At 34.9% G+C, this 15,929-nt stretch overlaps 1 protein-coding gene across 1 annotated transcript in view; it reads left to right on the top strand.

Annotated features, from left to right (window-relative positions):
- Nucleotides 1–3,292: 3,292 nt before the first annotated feature.
- Nucleotides 3,293–15,929, top strand: part of tfr1a (transferrin receptor 1a) — a 31,295-nt gene continuing 18,658 nt past the window's right edge. Inside the window, exons 1-5 of the mRNA XM_056471297.1 lie at nucleotides 3,293–3,357; nucleotides 8,541–8,588; nucleotides 10,639–10,867; nucleotides 12,940–13,120; nucleotides 14,386–14,608. Of these exons, the coding sequence (XP_056327272.1) occupies nucleotides 8,556–8,588; nucleotides 10,639–10,867; nucleotides 12,940–13,120; nucleotides 14,386–14,608 (666 nt within the window). The 5' untranslated portion in view covers nucleotides 3,293–3,357; nucleotides 8,541–8,555. The remainder of the gene's footprint in view (nucleotides 3,358–8,540; nucleotides 8,589–10,638; nucleotides 10,868–12,939; nucleotides 13,121–14,385; nucleotides 14,609–15,929) is intronic.

The raw sequence follows: 15,929 nt of genomic DNA, 5'->3' as shown, positions 1-15,929 counted from the left end.
TGGGCTCAATAGAAATCTGCTCTATTATGGAGCCAGGACTAGCAGAATTTTGATGAATTGCAGTTTTAGATACTTCCGTATTTTCTTCATGAGGGAGAGCGGGAGGTTGCTGCTTAGGCCAAACTTGATCGACAGAGCAGAGCATGTACACGGTGGTCTCTGGTCTATTTACGAGAAATGGCATGTATGAGAAAATGTACCCCAGTAACATCTTTAAGATTGAACATTAATGGATTTGTGGAAACAAAAACTGCAAGAAAACATAGTCCAGGGTACATATTTCTCAGTTCTCAATAATGTAGTACTGGGCACATATTTCCAATGAGCCTGGGTCGAATGTGTTTGAACAGATACGTCCTTATTGTTAATTCCAATGGTTGAAAAATATGTGTTTAAATGACTATTTTTGCAGTATTTTGAAAACTATGTTCCATATATGACATTTAAATCCAAATGTGAACTTTAATTCATTCATTCATATTCCTTCGGCTTAGTCCCTTTATTCATCAGTGGTCACCACAGCGGAATAAATCGCCAACTTATCCAGCATATGTTTCGAGCAGTGGATGTCCTTCCAGCTGCACCCAGTACTGGGAAACATCCATACACTCTCATACACTACGGCCAATTTAGTTTATTCAATTCACCTATAGCGCATGTGTTTGGACTGTAACCAGAGCACCTGGAGGAAACCCACGCAAACACAAGGAAAACATGCAAACTCCACACAGAAATGCCAAACTGACCCTTCCGGGGCTCAAACCAGTGACCTTCTTCCTGTGAGGTGACAGTGCCAACCACTGAGCCACCGTGTTACCCCCAAATGTGAATGCATATGTAATTTGCATTGCCATATCAGATTTCTGTATGCGCTCTAATTGTGTTTCCACAGTCAGAACGCGAAAACTGTCCAATTTTTGTCCACACTGTAAAAACTTGATCTGAGTGATGGTATTGTTGTCAGTATTTTGACAGGTGCTGCCTGAATTTTAAAGCAAACCCACACTGGTTGTGTCCAATACTTTCATGGGCTCCTCCTGGAAAATGTCTCTTCAGGTTAGTTACTTTGGCCCACGTGTTCTTATGGCGGCTTAGTTACAGATGTTTGGGATGGGAGTCTGCTGAGCAGGCACATTCGAAATAAAGCAAGCATTTATAACATAAAAACCAGCAAAATGCAAGACCTTTCTTTTTGGAGGAGAGGATTTAATAAAGGCGACTCTTTTTATTCTACAAAATCAGTTGCATAAAAACACATTCATTTATTTTCCTTCAGCTCGGTCCATTTATTCGTCAGGGATCGCCACAGTGGAATGAACCGCCAACTTATCCAGCATATGTTTTACACAGCAGATGCCCTTCCATCTGCTTCCCAGTAATGGGAAACACCTATACACACTCATTCACACACATCCACTACGGACAATTTAGTTAATCCAATTCACCTATAGCGCATGTGTTTGGACTGTGGGGGAAACCGGAGCACCCGGAGAAAACCCAATACGGGGAGAACATGCAAACTACACATAGAAATGCCTACTGGCCCAGCCGGGGCTCGAACCAGCAATCTTCTTGCTATGAGGTGACAGTGCTAACCAATAAGTGACCATGTCGCCCATAAAAACACAATATGGCAATATTTAAAGTCAAAGTTATGTGTGTTTCTCACACACAAAATAATTACCAATGGGGTTAGAAAATATTTTAAAAAGCAACGTTTATTTTGCTTCTTTAAGGGAAAATCTTGCTTAAAATGGAAGTTTTTTTCTGAAAACAAGACCTTTTTTTTGTACTTGTCTGCTTTTTGATTTCAGAATTTTTAGATGTTCAGACTAGAAACAAGACAAAAACACTAAGTAAGTCTACTTAAATTTGTCGAAATCCTAGCAATGTCCTAAAATACTAAAGTTTTGGAAAGAGATAGTTGAATGTATGTCATGTTTAATATTAAATTCCCTTTAAATGCCAAGCTCTGTTTTCTTGGTTTGTGTCCTGTTGAACGGAAAGACTCAAATTTAGAATTTTGGTTTTCTTCAACCGGGTGCTCCAGGTTCCACCACAGTCCACAGACTTGCACTATAGGTGAATTGAATAAACTTGACCGTAGTGTACATTTGTGAATTAGTGTATGGATGTTACCCAGTACTGGGTTGCAGCTGAAAGGGCATCCGCTGTGTAAAACATATGCTGGATAAGTTGGCGGTTCATTCCCCTGTGGCGACTCCTGATGAATAAAGGGACTAAGCCGAAGGAAAATGAATGAATGAGTACTACTAAGTTTACACACAAACACACACACACATATGTTGGTGTTGGTGATTTATAAGGACTCTTCATTACCATTGGTGGTCTAATGTGTTTTATATAATAATAATAAAAAAAAAAAAACGATAATTATATTAGCCTACCTTTCCCAGTGATGGGTTGTGGCTGGAAGGGCATCCGCAGCGTAAAACATATGCTGGATAGTTGGCGGTTCATTCCGCTGTGGCGACCCCGGAGGAATAAAGGGACTAAGCTGAAAAGAAAATGAATGAATGAGTATTAGCCTACCCCTATATCCAACCCTCACATGAAACCTGTAATAAAAAGACCCTGTTAAGTATGATTTTTAAGCATTTAGAATTGCGGGAACACGAGACATGTCCTCGTAAATCACCGTAATAGTGTACAACTTGGTCATTCCCATGTCATTTAAATTTCTGTTCTTGAAATCCGCTGAATAAAACATGCTGGATAAGTTGGCGGTTCATTTCACTGTGGCGACCCCAGCTTTATAAAGGGACTAAGCTGAAAAGTAAATGAATGAAACAACTTTTTAATTCATGCTAATTTTAATGACTGAAGAAAGGTGGCACGGTGGCTCAGTGGTTAGCACTGTTGCCTCACAGCAAGAAGGTCACTGGTTCGAGTCCCGGTTGGGTTATTTGAATAAACTAAATTTTCCATAGTGTATGAGTTTGAATGAGTGCGTGTGGATGTTTTCCAGTACTGGGTTGCAGCTGGAAAGGCATCCGCTGTGTAAAACATATGCTGGATAAGTTGGCGGTTCATTCCCCCGTGGCGACCCCTGATGAACAAAGGGACTAAGCCGAAGGAAAATGAATGAATGAAGACCATTTTAGATCATTATTATATAATAAGTACTTAGAATGTACATCGTTTACACTCTAAAGTATGTTAAAGCTTAAAGTCAGGTCTTGAACCATCAAGTTTCCGAATATGGAAGGACCGGAAGTGACACACCGCTTCACCCCGCCCCTCAGCATGATGAACTCTGCATGCTGGAGAGACAAGGTTATTCAGTATCCAGTGTTCAGCTCGAGACTTTCGTCGTCAGGAGGTCAGGAGTCTGTGGTAAGACTTATCAGAAGTTTCCCTCATACATGTTTTATCTGAATATGTGTATTATGCATATATAAGACGAGTGCACAGCTGAACCTTTGCGTTTAGAATTATTATTCCTCACAGTAGTTAATTATATATCTCGACGCTAATTTAACCATGTAATAATCGCTTTCATCATGTGAGCGTGTGCAGAACAGGTGCAATTGAGGTAATTAATGATGGTTTTATATTCTTAATGATATAATTTCAGAAAGTTATTCATAATAGCAGCCAACGACTATCAAAGTATTATCGAAGGACTGTTAAACAGTGCTAATTTTGTTTTGAAGTCATACTTGCAAGGTATTTCAGACCCATATCCAAAGTACACTACGCTGTCACATCAAAAATCAACTCATATGCGAATATGAAACCAACTTTACCTCAATGACAGAGCGACTGTTCATCATACACGTGCTCCTCAATGCTGACCTTCACGGTAACTGATGAGACTCTTGTATAATAATAATAATGGAAATCTTAGAGTTATGGCTTATTTAAATACCCTAATAAGTTTGTCATTTAGGCTATTAGATAAATATTAACGAAATTAAAATGATATAAGTGTATAATAACAATATAATTTGCGAGTATATTTGTAAAGTTGATTTTTAGGATTATTAGTTAGTATTTTTGGACTTGGTGGCTGTTAGACTTGACATTTTCTTCAGGGTCAGCCAACACTTGTCCTTTCAAGATCGTCGCCTGTTCCAAGTTCATGTCTGAACGAGTTATTATATGGCTACTGGGTTAAAAGGCTTAATCTTTAATATAAAGTCCTTTTTTAAAGCGCATTTCAATGGTTCTAAGATTTGACAATGAAAATGTGCATTAAATTATGGAGCTATTCTTGCAAGTCTGACACAAAAATGACCAAATAGTTTTGTAAATTTCTATTTAAAATGAAATTATCTTAAATAATATAGAAATAGGGGTCACCTATTATAACCTTTTTTTTAGGATTGGAAGAATAATTAATGAATATAATAATATTGATACATAATTCATTGACATTAAAGTATGTATTTTTCTTGTTTATTCATTCATATATTTATTATTATTTTAGCAAATGAAATGATAATTAAATTGTCATATATTGTATGTTTTATAGGTTTGAATGGGATTTTAGGGTATTTTATGTTATTTATATGTAATTTGTATTGCAATTAATAATAAAAAATGCGAATAATACCATTTTAGTTATATTTAACAAAGTGATATGTTTAAATATAAAGAATTTTCCCTTAATATTTAGTTTTACTGCTGTTTTGTATGAATTTTGTTTTTTTTTTAAATTGCAAATGAACATTTTGATAATATATTATAATATATTTTGTTTAATAGGGATTTTTAGGTTACTTAAAACATGTTTCAATGTGTTTTCAGGCTGTGTGACCGTCACATGATTTGCTACAGAGTTTTAATCCTCTCTGTTAGTTCTGTAAAGATTATTCAACAATGTGTGCACATTCTTGGAAACTTACAAGTTCATGATCCAGAAATAGTTTGAGGTTAATCCTGAAAAAATAGAGTTATATGTTACATATATGCCTCTGGAGAGGTTATTTTTAAAATGTGAATCATTTTAGACTGCTTCATGCACTTACTTCTCTGAAAAAATACAAAACTGAAATGATTCAGGTGGCGGTGAGACAGTCACATGATAAAGAAGCTTGATGTCAGATCTGAATGTACTGCATGGATGGATTAAACCGCCTGTTTTTTTTTCTGTGATAAAACATTTTTTCTGTTTTTTAATCTAGAAGAAAGCAAATTTACAACCTAAACTTGACTTTAATTCATTTCTTATTTGTCTTATTTATATTTTATTTCTTATTTTATTTCATTTTAAATATTTTTTTTACTTTTTTATTATTATTTAATATTATTTTATTTTTAATGTAATTAATTTATTATTATTATCTTAAAATTATTTATAACATAATTGTCCTTTATTATTATTGTTTTTCAATTATTGTATTTTAATTTTCCTTTTTATTATTATTTTATTATTACTTTTATTATTTTTTCATTTTTAAAAGTATTTTTTCTTTGTTTAATATTATTTTTTATTACTTTTGTTTATTTTATATTTAATTATTTTATTTCTATTTTATGTTCAATTTAATTTTTCTTATTATTTTATTTTTATTTTATATATTATTTTATTTAAAAAAATGTTTTGTTTATTATTATTTTTATTTTCTTTTAATTACATTTTTCTTTTATTTTATTATGATTTTTATTTTTTCACATTTTATTTTAAATAAAATTTTCCTTTTATTATTTATATTTTATTATTTTATTTTATTTTATTTCATTTTATATATTTTGAATTTTAAATAAAATTTTCCTATGTTTATTGTCATTCTTTAAATAAAAATTTCCTTTGTTTATTATTATTTTCATTTTATTTTTATTTAATATTTCTTTTTTATTATATTATTCTTTTATTTTATTTTTCATTTAATATTTAATTTAATTTTACTTTATCATAATTTTAATTTCCCTTTTATTTTATTATTATTATTATTATTATTATTGTTGTTATTATTATTATTATTATTATTTTATATATATTATTTTATTTTACACTGCTTTGTATATTCCCACATCATGTAGCAACAAAAGCAGATGCATATGTATCATCACAAGCTGCAGTATTAGTGGGATAACTGGAAAAACCTAAAAGATCTCGCCATACTTCAGTGCAGTTTCTGAGGAAAAGACGAGTAGGAGGTTAAAAAGTCAGGCCCCAACGGACGTGAGGATTGGTTTGATCTGATTGTGTGAGAGTTTTTTCCCGGTAGGGTGTAGTCCACATGCGCTTTCCTATCTCTAGCGCACATGTGTCCGAGCCAGTTCATAGTCAGTGCATGCTTTGACTCTTTCGGGTGTACTTTAATGCCTTTTTCTGCATATTTGCGGGAATGTAACATTTTGTTGCTAAATCATGCTGTCTCGAGGATGCTTGTTTGTCTAGGCTAAATTTACAATTTTTTTGAAGATAAGTGGTTGCAAAAAATCGATATGGGCTGAATTTAAACAAACAAAAGAAGTTGAATATTATTAAATTAAAATTGTGTGTTTAAATTCAGCCCAAATAAACTGTTTACAACCACTTATACCTTAAAAGATTTTTAGTAAATCCAATGAGTATTGTTTTTTTCAGTGTAGGTGTTAGGCAGTGGTGTAAAATGACTCATTACAAATACTCAAACTACTGTAATTGAGGAGTTTTTTTTTCAGGAATTGTAAATTACTAAGTAGTTTCAAAAAGGTGTACTTTTACTCACTACTTATACTTTTACTCTACTACTTTCCTTCAACCTGCAGTCATTACTTTATTTTTTCCTGTGAATGGGGATTAGAAAAATCAGTCCTGTGATTCCTGTCCAATCAAATCACACATAGAAGGTAAATCGCCTCATAATGAACTACCTCAAGACATGGACGATTTATTATTGCAGCTAATTGTTTGGAAGCATTAAAAGTGTCCAAGAAGATCTCCAAAATCTTTACACGCATTGACCCAGAGAAAGTTTAGATGTCTGTCACTGATGAGAAGATGAGGGATGTTTAATGTATGATGACCAAAATGGCCTTAAACACCCAGCAGGCACAGGACATCAGATTGACTTTGTACCCCAACGCTGTGGGGACGATGTATTTTGTTTGGAAATAAATATCGCATTGACATCAGAACCCAACATCAGGCTGACATCAACGTCCAACCTAAAATCAACCAAATATCAACATCTAAGGATGTAACAGCTTCACGATGTGTGGACGTTACCACTATGAGGTCTATCAAACGTTGGATTTTGGTTGCCATACCTGACGTCAATATGACGTTGGTTTAAGATGTTGGCTTGACGTTGGTTTTTGGTCAGTTTCTAACACAATCTAAAATCAACCAATTATTTACATCATTTGACGTCATTACTGGACTTCAAAATAACATTGTCCTTAGATGCTGGCTAGACTTGAATTTTGGTCATTTGATGTCACAACCTAAATCTAACCTAATATTAACATCTTATGACGTCATGTATCTGCTGGGCAATAACTAAATGCACTACAGAATGTTACGTTTACACACATCCACAAGTTACGTGTAAATGCATCAGCTTTAACAGCGTAATACTCACTACTTGAGTATTTTTAAAAGGACTACTTTTTACTTTATACTTTGAGTAAAATTAACAACAGATACTTTTACTCTATTTGCACTACATCTTTAGGCAAGTAATGGTACTTTTACTTGAGTATGATTTTTCAGTACTCTTTCCACTATATTGGGAAAAATCTGCCATTGCGATATTTTTTTTGCTGTGATATATATTTCAATATGAATATAATTTCGCTATAAATAAATACCTCTATTCAGGAAGATTTCATACATTTAGATTGACTGGAGTGAACAAGACTTTTTAAATGCAGAAATCAGCATTTATAAGCATATATAAATAGGACAGAGAAAAAATAAAAGTAAAACAATCAGCGCTTTATGGTTTTCCAGAGAGTCTAACAGTATTCAAATACAAAAATTAAACAATCAAACATAAAATAACATGGCTATCATTGTATAAATATAATTTCATACAATAATATAAAAATAATATCTAATTATATCTTCATCTTTTAATCTTCAATAAATAATCTAATTCTGCGATGTACTGCGGATACATTGTGACATCGATGCTCAAACTATTAGGTGTCAAGTTAATAAAGATGGTTCACCCCAAAAATTACAATTTACCAACTGTTTACTCATCCTCAAGTGATTCCAAACCTTTATGAGTTATACTTCCATAGTAGGTAAAACAAATACAATGGAAGTCAATGGTTACAGGTTTCCGACATTCTTCAAAATATCGTCTTTTGGGTTCAGCAGAAAATGACTCAAACAGGTTTGTGACAAGTGATTGATGAGTAAATGAATTTCAGAACTGTCACTTTAAGAGAATCATGAGCCAAACAGCATGTAGAGCGATTTAATCTACAGTATATTATAGCATCCGTTATCGCAGACCATTTTATGGCCTGTTTTGTTGACATAATCTAATCATAATTATGTTATAGCCAGATTTATCTCCTTCACGCTGATTTTAGATACAGATTTTGTTGAAACTGTTATTCTCTTTCGACAGATTATTGAGGTCACAATGGATCAAGCCAGGACAACCATCTCCAAAATTGTAAGACATTCATTTCATTTAAATGTATTAATTATTTGAGAGACGGCACGGTGGCTCAGTGGTTAGCACAGTCGCTGGTTCGAGTCCTGGCTGGGCCAGTTGGCATTTCTGTGTGGAGTTTGCATGTTCTCACCGTGTTGGCATGGGTTTCTTCCGGGTGCTCCGGTTTCCCCCACAGTCTAAACACATGTGCTATAGGTGAATAAAATAAGCTAAATTGGCTGTAGTGTATAAGTGTGTGTGTGAGAATGAGTGTGTATGGGTGTTTCCCAGTACTGGGTTGCAGCCGGAAGGGCATCCGCTGCGTAAAACATATGCTGGATTAGTTGGTGGTTCCCCTGAAATACAGACTTACCCGAAGGAAAATGAATAAATGAATGAAATATTATTTGAGAGAAACCAAATTGTTATTTAGTTGAGTTAATTCACCCAAAAATGAAAATTCTGTTATTAATTACCCTCGTGTCATCCCAATGCTTTCATTCATCTTCTAAGAACAAATGAATATAAATTTTAGATGAAATCCTAGAGCTCTCTCATCCTCCATCCTCAGTGGTTCAACTGCACTCAAGAAATGACGTTTGCTATTTGTTTAAACTACTTATTTATATTGAGCTGAAACAACACAATTCTTGAGTTTTTTGGTGGTACAATTGAATAGTTTTATATTCAATCTACTGAAATTTGTAAAAAAAAAAAAAAAAAACTCCACGCTGTAAAAATGCTGGGTTCCACACAATCGATTTGTGTTGAAACAACATGAAGAAATTAAGTTCGCTTATTAGTTTTTACAAATTTAAGTGGATTGAACATGAAACAATTAAGTTGTCCCCAAAAGTTCTTAACAATTGTGAACTGTTTTAAATGCGTAGTTTGAACAAACAGCAAACTTCATTTTTTGAGTGCATTCCAAGGGTCCTGACACATTCATGAAACCAAAAACCTTGTCAAAACAATATATGTGACTTCAGTGGTAAATATATGAAGCAGAACACTTTTGTGCACTAAATCAACATAAAACTGCAATTACACCTTTTTTTGCCTATATCTTTTGTGTTGGGACATGTCAGGGTGTTTATTTACTATGGACAATATAACTTATTGCCACTAGAGTCAGCAATGCAACACGCAAGTGTCATATCCCACCAGGCACAGGACGTCAACATCACTTCAGATTGAAGTTGTACCCCAATGGGTTGAAATTAACCCAACTGACGGGTTGATGTCAGATCGATTTCAGTTTCCAATGTCAGACAGACGTTTGGTCACTTTCCAAGGCAACCTAAAAACAACTAAATATCAACATATAATGATGTTACAGCTTGACGTTTTGTGGACGTTACATTATTACATTATGACGTCTATCAGACGTTGGATTTTGGTACTTGACGAATAAATGTCAGTGTTTGACGTCAATATGACGTTGGTTAAAGATGTTGGCTTGATGTTGGACAACCAAATATCAACATCATTTGACGTCGTTATTGGACATCAAAATAACGTTTTCCTTACACGTTGGCTAGACACTGAATTTTGATCACCTGACGTGACGACCTAAATCTGACCTAATATTAATGTCTTATGACGTTGTGTGCTTGCTGGGATTGCTCATAGTAAATGCGGAAGACATTGGCAAAGTTGTTTTTTTGGTGCACAAAGTTGTTGTTGGAGCTTCGAATGATTACAGTTGAACAATTGAAGTCACGTGAACTGTTTTAACAGTGTTTTTGGTGCCTTGAACGTCTCATTGCTGTCTGTAGAGGATGAAAGAGCTCTCCGATTTCATCTAAAATATCTTAATCCATGTTCTGAAGATGAATGAAGGATTTGGAGGATTGAAAAGACTTGAAAGTGAGTAATTAATAACCCAATTTTCATTTTTGGCTGAACTAACCCTGTTTTTCCACAACCAAGAATGATTTTAGGCTCAAAAACATCTGGAAACTTTCTTGCTGTGCTAAAAAATTGGTAATACCTCATAATAATGTTTGTATAGTGAAGGGAAACCCGGACAGTGTTTTATTTTGGTCTCTTGTAACTCTTTTTCCAGTTCAATGGGGAACCACGTTCCTACACGCGCTTTAACCTGACCCAGAACATGGAGGGCGACAACAGCCATGTGGAGATGAAGCTGTCGTCTGACATGGATGAAGAGGTAGAGGCGAACGGTGTTGGGGAAAACCAACGCAATGGTCAATATTACCCCAGCAAGCTGAACCAGCGCTCTCCCAAAACTGTCTGCGGATTCGTCGTTGGCATTCTGCTCCTCTTCCTTTTTGGTACTTATTCTGTCTTTGTACATGACTCTCAGAAATTCTTCATTTTGATTGCTCAGTCATTATGCCAAATTGTTTGTGTAATATCAGTTAAAGCTGCAGTCTCTTTTTTGGACAAAAAATTCACAAATTAGCCTGATTCCCAACAGCAAGCTAATAATGATCGGCATGGTATTGGGTTTTGATGGGAAATGTAACCCTAGACCTCAAACCAGTCATAAATGTCAATTTTGTGAAATTTGAGATTTTTACATCATCTGAAAGCAGAATAAAAAAGCTTTCATGTGATGTGGTGTTTGTTAATAGGATATTATTTAGCTGAGAAACAACTATTTTAATATATGAAATCTGAAAAAATCTAAATAAATTAAAAAAGTCTAAAATAAAAAAATCTAAATAAAAATCTAATATAAAATCACTTTTAAAGTTGTCTAAATGAAGTGCTTAGTAATTAGGGCTGCTCGATTATGGGAAAAATCATAATCACGATTATTTTAGTCATAATTGTAATCAACTGATAATCGATTTGAATAATCGTGAAGTCAAAATTGTTCGCCCTCCTGTGAATTTTTTTAAATATATATAAATCTTTCCCAAATTATGTTTAACAGGAATTTTTCACAGTATTTCCTATAATATTTTTTCTTTTGGAGAAAGTCTTATTTGTTTTATTTCGGCTACAATAAAAGCAGTTTTTAATATTTTAAGACCTATTATAAAGTCAATATTATTAGCCCCTTTAAGCTATATATATTTTTGATTGTCTGCAGAAGAAACTATTGTTATACAATGACTTGCCTAATTACCCTTAAGCTTTTGAATGTCACTTTAAGCTGAATAATAGTATCTTGAAAAATATCTAGTAAAATATTATGTACTTTACATCATAGCAAAGATAAAAGAAATCAGTTATTAGAAATGAGTTATTAAATCTGTTATGGTTAAAAATGGGTTGAAAATAAATCTTTGCATTAAACAGAAATTGGGGGGAAAGGGTCGCTAATAATTCAGGAGGGCTAATAATTCTGACTTTTAACTGTATATTCGCACAGTTATTTTTCTTCCTGTAAATATGGAAAGGGACATAAATACAATAGAATAAAAATATGAAACAAACTGCTTTAAGCATCCTCACTGTAAGAAAAAAACTTCAGCTACAAAAGTCCTTCAGTCAAGAGCAGTGAGGGATTTTCTCCATTTGTTGTTTGATTCATGATAAAAACAGGCGGCAGCAGGAACATAGCGCGCTGTCACTTTAAGAATAGTGCGGCTCTGATATGGTTTCTCTTTCACATGTCTTTTGATTCTCAACTTGTTTGTTTATTACAAAAATAAAGGTTAATATGAATATTTACTAAACACCGCGCTCTGACACAAATGTGCATGTATTTGACCATTAAAGCGCTCGCATTAAGATGCCGTTAGATGTGTGTGCTCCGCTCGTCTCTGAGGCTAAGCGCGCACACACACAGAAGCATGTGGTCTCGTTTGTACTTTTAAACATGAATGATTCAAATGTTCATCAATGAATGATGCACATCCCGTGCTGCAATGTCTACATCGTCTTGATCATGTGTACATGCCTAAATGCATTGAGTTGCTGCCATGTGATTGGCTGATTAGAAATTTGCGCTAACAAGCAGTTGGGCAGGTGTACCTGATAAAGTGGCCGGGGAGTGTAGACTCTTAAAGTGCTGTCTCCACACCGGCTTCCAGAAATAACTGCAACTGCACATTTCAAACAGAGTTGGCGACAAAGAGACGATTTATTTTGCCAACTTTTTAAGATTTTATTTTGTTTATTTTTAAGATTTATTTATTATAATAGGACGATATGTTGACGCGAAGCAAAATTGGAGAAATATATATATATATAGAGAGAGAGAGAGAGAGAGAGAGAGAGAAAGAAAGAGAGAGAGAGACGGGGTGGTTAGTTGGTAAAGGTCTGCGAGCCGGTACTTGAACTCTGGACGCCTGAAGTGAAATAGTGCTATATATCAGCGTCTGGTGCCAAAATGGTGAATGCAAACTATTTCTAAGCATAAAAATTATTTCTGTATTTGTTTGTCTTTCAGGATACCTCATTGGTTACATGTCTAATAAAAGCACAGGCAAAACTGAAATCAAGACGGATTGTCCCGTGTTTAGTGAGATAGCTCCGGTGAGACCAGAAGTCGCTGTTTCGTTGGACTGGAGTGATCTCAGGGCATTGCTTAAAAAAAAACTGACAACTGAAAACATTAACAGCAACTTCAAGTAAGTGCACACACACATGTTTGTTTTTGTGAATTGCGAGGACATCACATAGGTTTCCATTGTTTTTATACTGTACAAACTAGGGGTGGGCGATATGACCTAAAATTAATATCACGGTATTTTTCATCTGAACGGTGACGGTATAATATCATGGTATTACTTTCAATAGCAAAATAATATACATCTCAAGGAAGAACGGACAAAAGAAAGTCTCACTTCTAGCACTCTTTAAAAGTTTCGGTTTGGGTCATTGTAAATGCTCAATCTCGTTATGAGCTGATCTTCATTTCTCTGTGTTGGTGGAATAAAGCAGGCGAGTCAGCCGCACCAATTTATGAGCAGACAGAGCAGGATTCTCGCAATGACCACCAGCGCAATTCCGCTCTTTGTTATGAGCCGTAGTTTCAGTGTAAACTTAGTAAAGGTGAGTTTCTTTGGCGATGATGTGTACAGTGTTAGATTTTATATTTAGCGGACATTTGCGCTGAACACGCGGTGAATGCAACGCATCGAGATTCAGGCACCTTCTCCGAAAACACTCGATTGATCTCAGCTGGCGGATCAACATTTACCTCATGTCATGATCGCTGTCATCTGCGCCATTATTATTATTATAACTTTAGGTGAGGTTTGCAAACCTGTGCACTTTTCACTCTTCAGCCGTTTGCATTTCCTGCAGTAACAAAAGCTCCCTGTTATCTGACAGCGGGAAGCGTTGAGTGACTGACAGCTAATATGAACCAATACAGCAGCAGGGTAGAGCGATTCAGCAAGTTTATAGAGAAAATCAAATCAGATTGCACTACAACCATTATATTCAGACACACAAATGCTCCCAAATATATTATGAGGGCGCATAGATTAAATTTCGGGCGCTCATGCGACCAAAATGGTTGCAATTTCGAGCCCTGTAGTATAAGGACATGTATTCAGACCACAACTGAACGTTTGAAGAAAATTGAATGCCTTATTATTTAGAATTAGCTATTATAAGGCTATTATAAAGCTATTATAATTATTATAATAATTATAATTATATAAGGCGCATAATTGATTTATTACGGTATTGACAGTATTAGAAAATCCATGTCGTGGCGCAATGTCACACCGGTGATGACTATGACACCGGTGTACCGCCCACCCCTAGTACAAACTGTATTTTGTATTGCCCTAACTCCACCAAACCCCTGAACCCTTACAGGAAACGGTTGATTTCTCCATACTGTAAGTTGATCTCAAATGTTTTTGTTTCTGTTTCTCTGCAGGGAGTTTTCTAGTCTCAGTCACCAGGCGGGAAGTTCAGGTGATGAGATGCTTGCTAATAAAATCATGGGGAAATTCAAAACATTGGGAATGAAGCCCTGGACCGACGAGCACTATGTGAAAGTCCACGATCCCGGTGCATCAAATAACAGAGTGCTCTTCCGTAATAATGTGGTGGGAACAACCGAGGGATATCTGGCCTACAGTGCTATCAAAACAGCACAGGTTAGTTCTGACAGTAGTTTGACAAAGTCTACCATGTAGTCAGGGTTGGGATTTTAAATAAATGCAAAAATTCAGGATTTAAATCAAATACAGTGATCTCTCGTTAATCGCAGGAGTTACGTTCTAAAAATAACCAGCTATAGGCGAAATCCGGGAAGCAGTCCACTTCATTTTTTAACAGTTATTCTAGGTGTTTTAAGGCTGTAAAACCCCTCACTACGCACTTTTTACCAGGGGTGTCAAACTCAAGTTCTCTGGGGGCCGCTGGAGTCAAAGTCTGAGTGAGGCTGGGCCACATCAGGTTTTCCACAAGAAATTAATTATATTATTAATTATAAATGTTTTATTTGTTTATTTTTTCATCTAATTTTGTGTTAAAAAATGTAAAAATAAAGAGATTTGAGAAGGTGTGTGGATGGATGTTTCCCAGGGAATAAATGTGCTGGATGGGTTGGCGGTTCGTTCCGCTGTGGCCACCCCGGATTGATAAAGGGACTAAGTAGAAAATAAAATGAATGAATGAGATTTGAGAAAATTTGACTTTTTTTACACAAAATAAGATGAAAAACAAACTAATTAAAAATTAATAAGAAAATAAATAAATCAGTAATAAATAGTAATAATAATAATAATAATAATTAGATTTACCGTTATCCACCATGCTGTTGTTAAAAAGAAGCAACACTGTGTTGTTGTGATTTGTTTTGACTACTTTTACATCATATTGAAATATATGTAATGTTCATTGTGTGAGGCAATGCAAATACAATGCAAGTAGCGTGATGCAAATGACCCACAAATAACGGTGCGACCCTATAATTGGTACAGTTACTGGGGACTCTTATTGCCAATGGATAGGTGTCGATATGTGACTGCAGACGATTACATTAGGCAGCATTGAGTTCCTTATTTTTCTTTTATCCCGCCGCGTACGCATCACTGATTTATTTTGTCTGAGAGAGAGAGACCATTGTGCCATTTCAGTTCACTTCCAAGCGAAAAACCGTAATTAAATGACTCACTCTGTCTAATCTTCAAGAAGAGGCAACAGTAGCTCTTCCGTCATGTTTCATGACTGACTTGACAGGGCACTAGTTAATGCTGAATCAATTAAAATAAACACCGGAAAGCAAAACAGGAATATCTGACATTTCCCGGAACAGAATCTGGCAAGATCCGGCTCAAATTAAGCACTGACTTAAATACATTTATATGTTTATTATGTCCTGCTGTGCAGAAACTTAAAAAAAACCCTTTATGATGGTCTTGCCATTTATTTTAATAAATGAGGATATTGAGCAAATCAAAGGGATCTGTTGAC

Source organism: Danio aesculapii, chromosome 2, assembly GCF_903798145.1.
Source record: "Danio aesculapii chromosome 2, fDanAes4.1, whole genome shotgun sequence".
NCBI lineage: Eukaryota > Metazoa > Chordata > Actinopteri > Cypriniformes > Danionidae > Danio > Danio aesculapii.
This window is presented reverse-complemented; position numbering and strand designations above follow the sequence as displayed.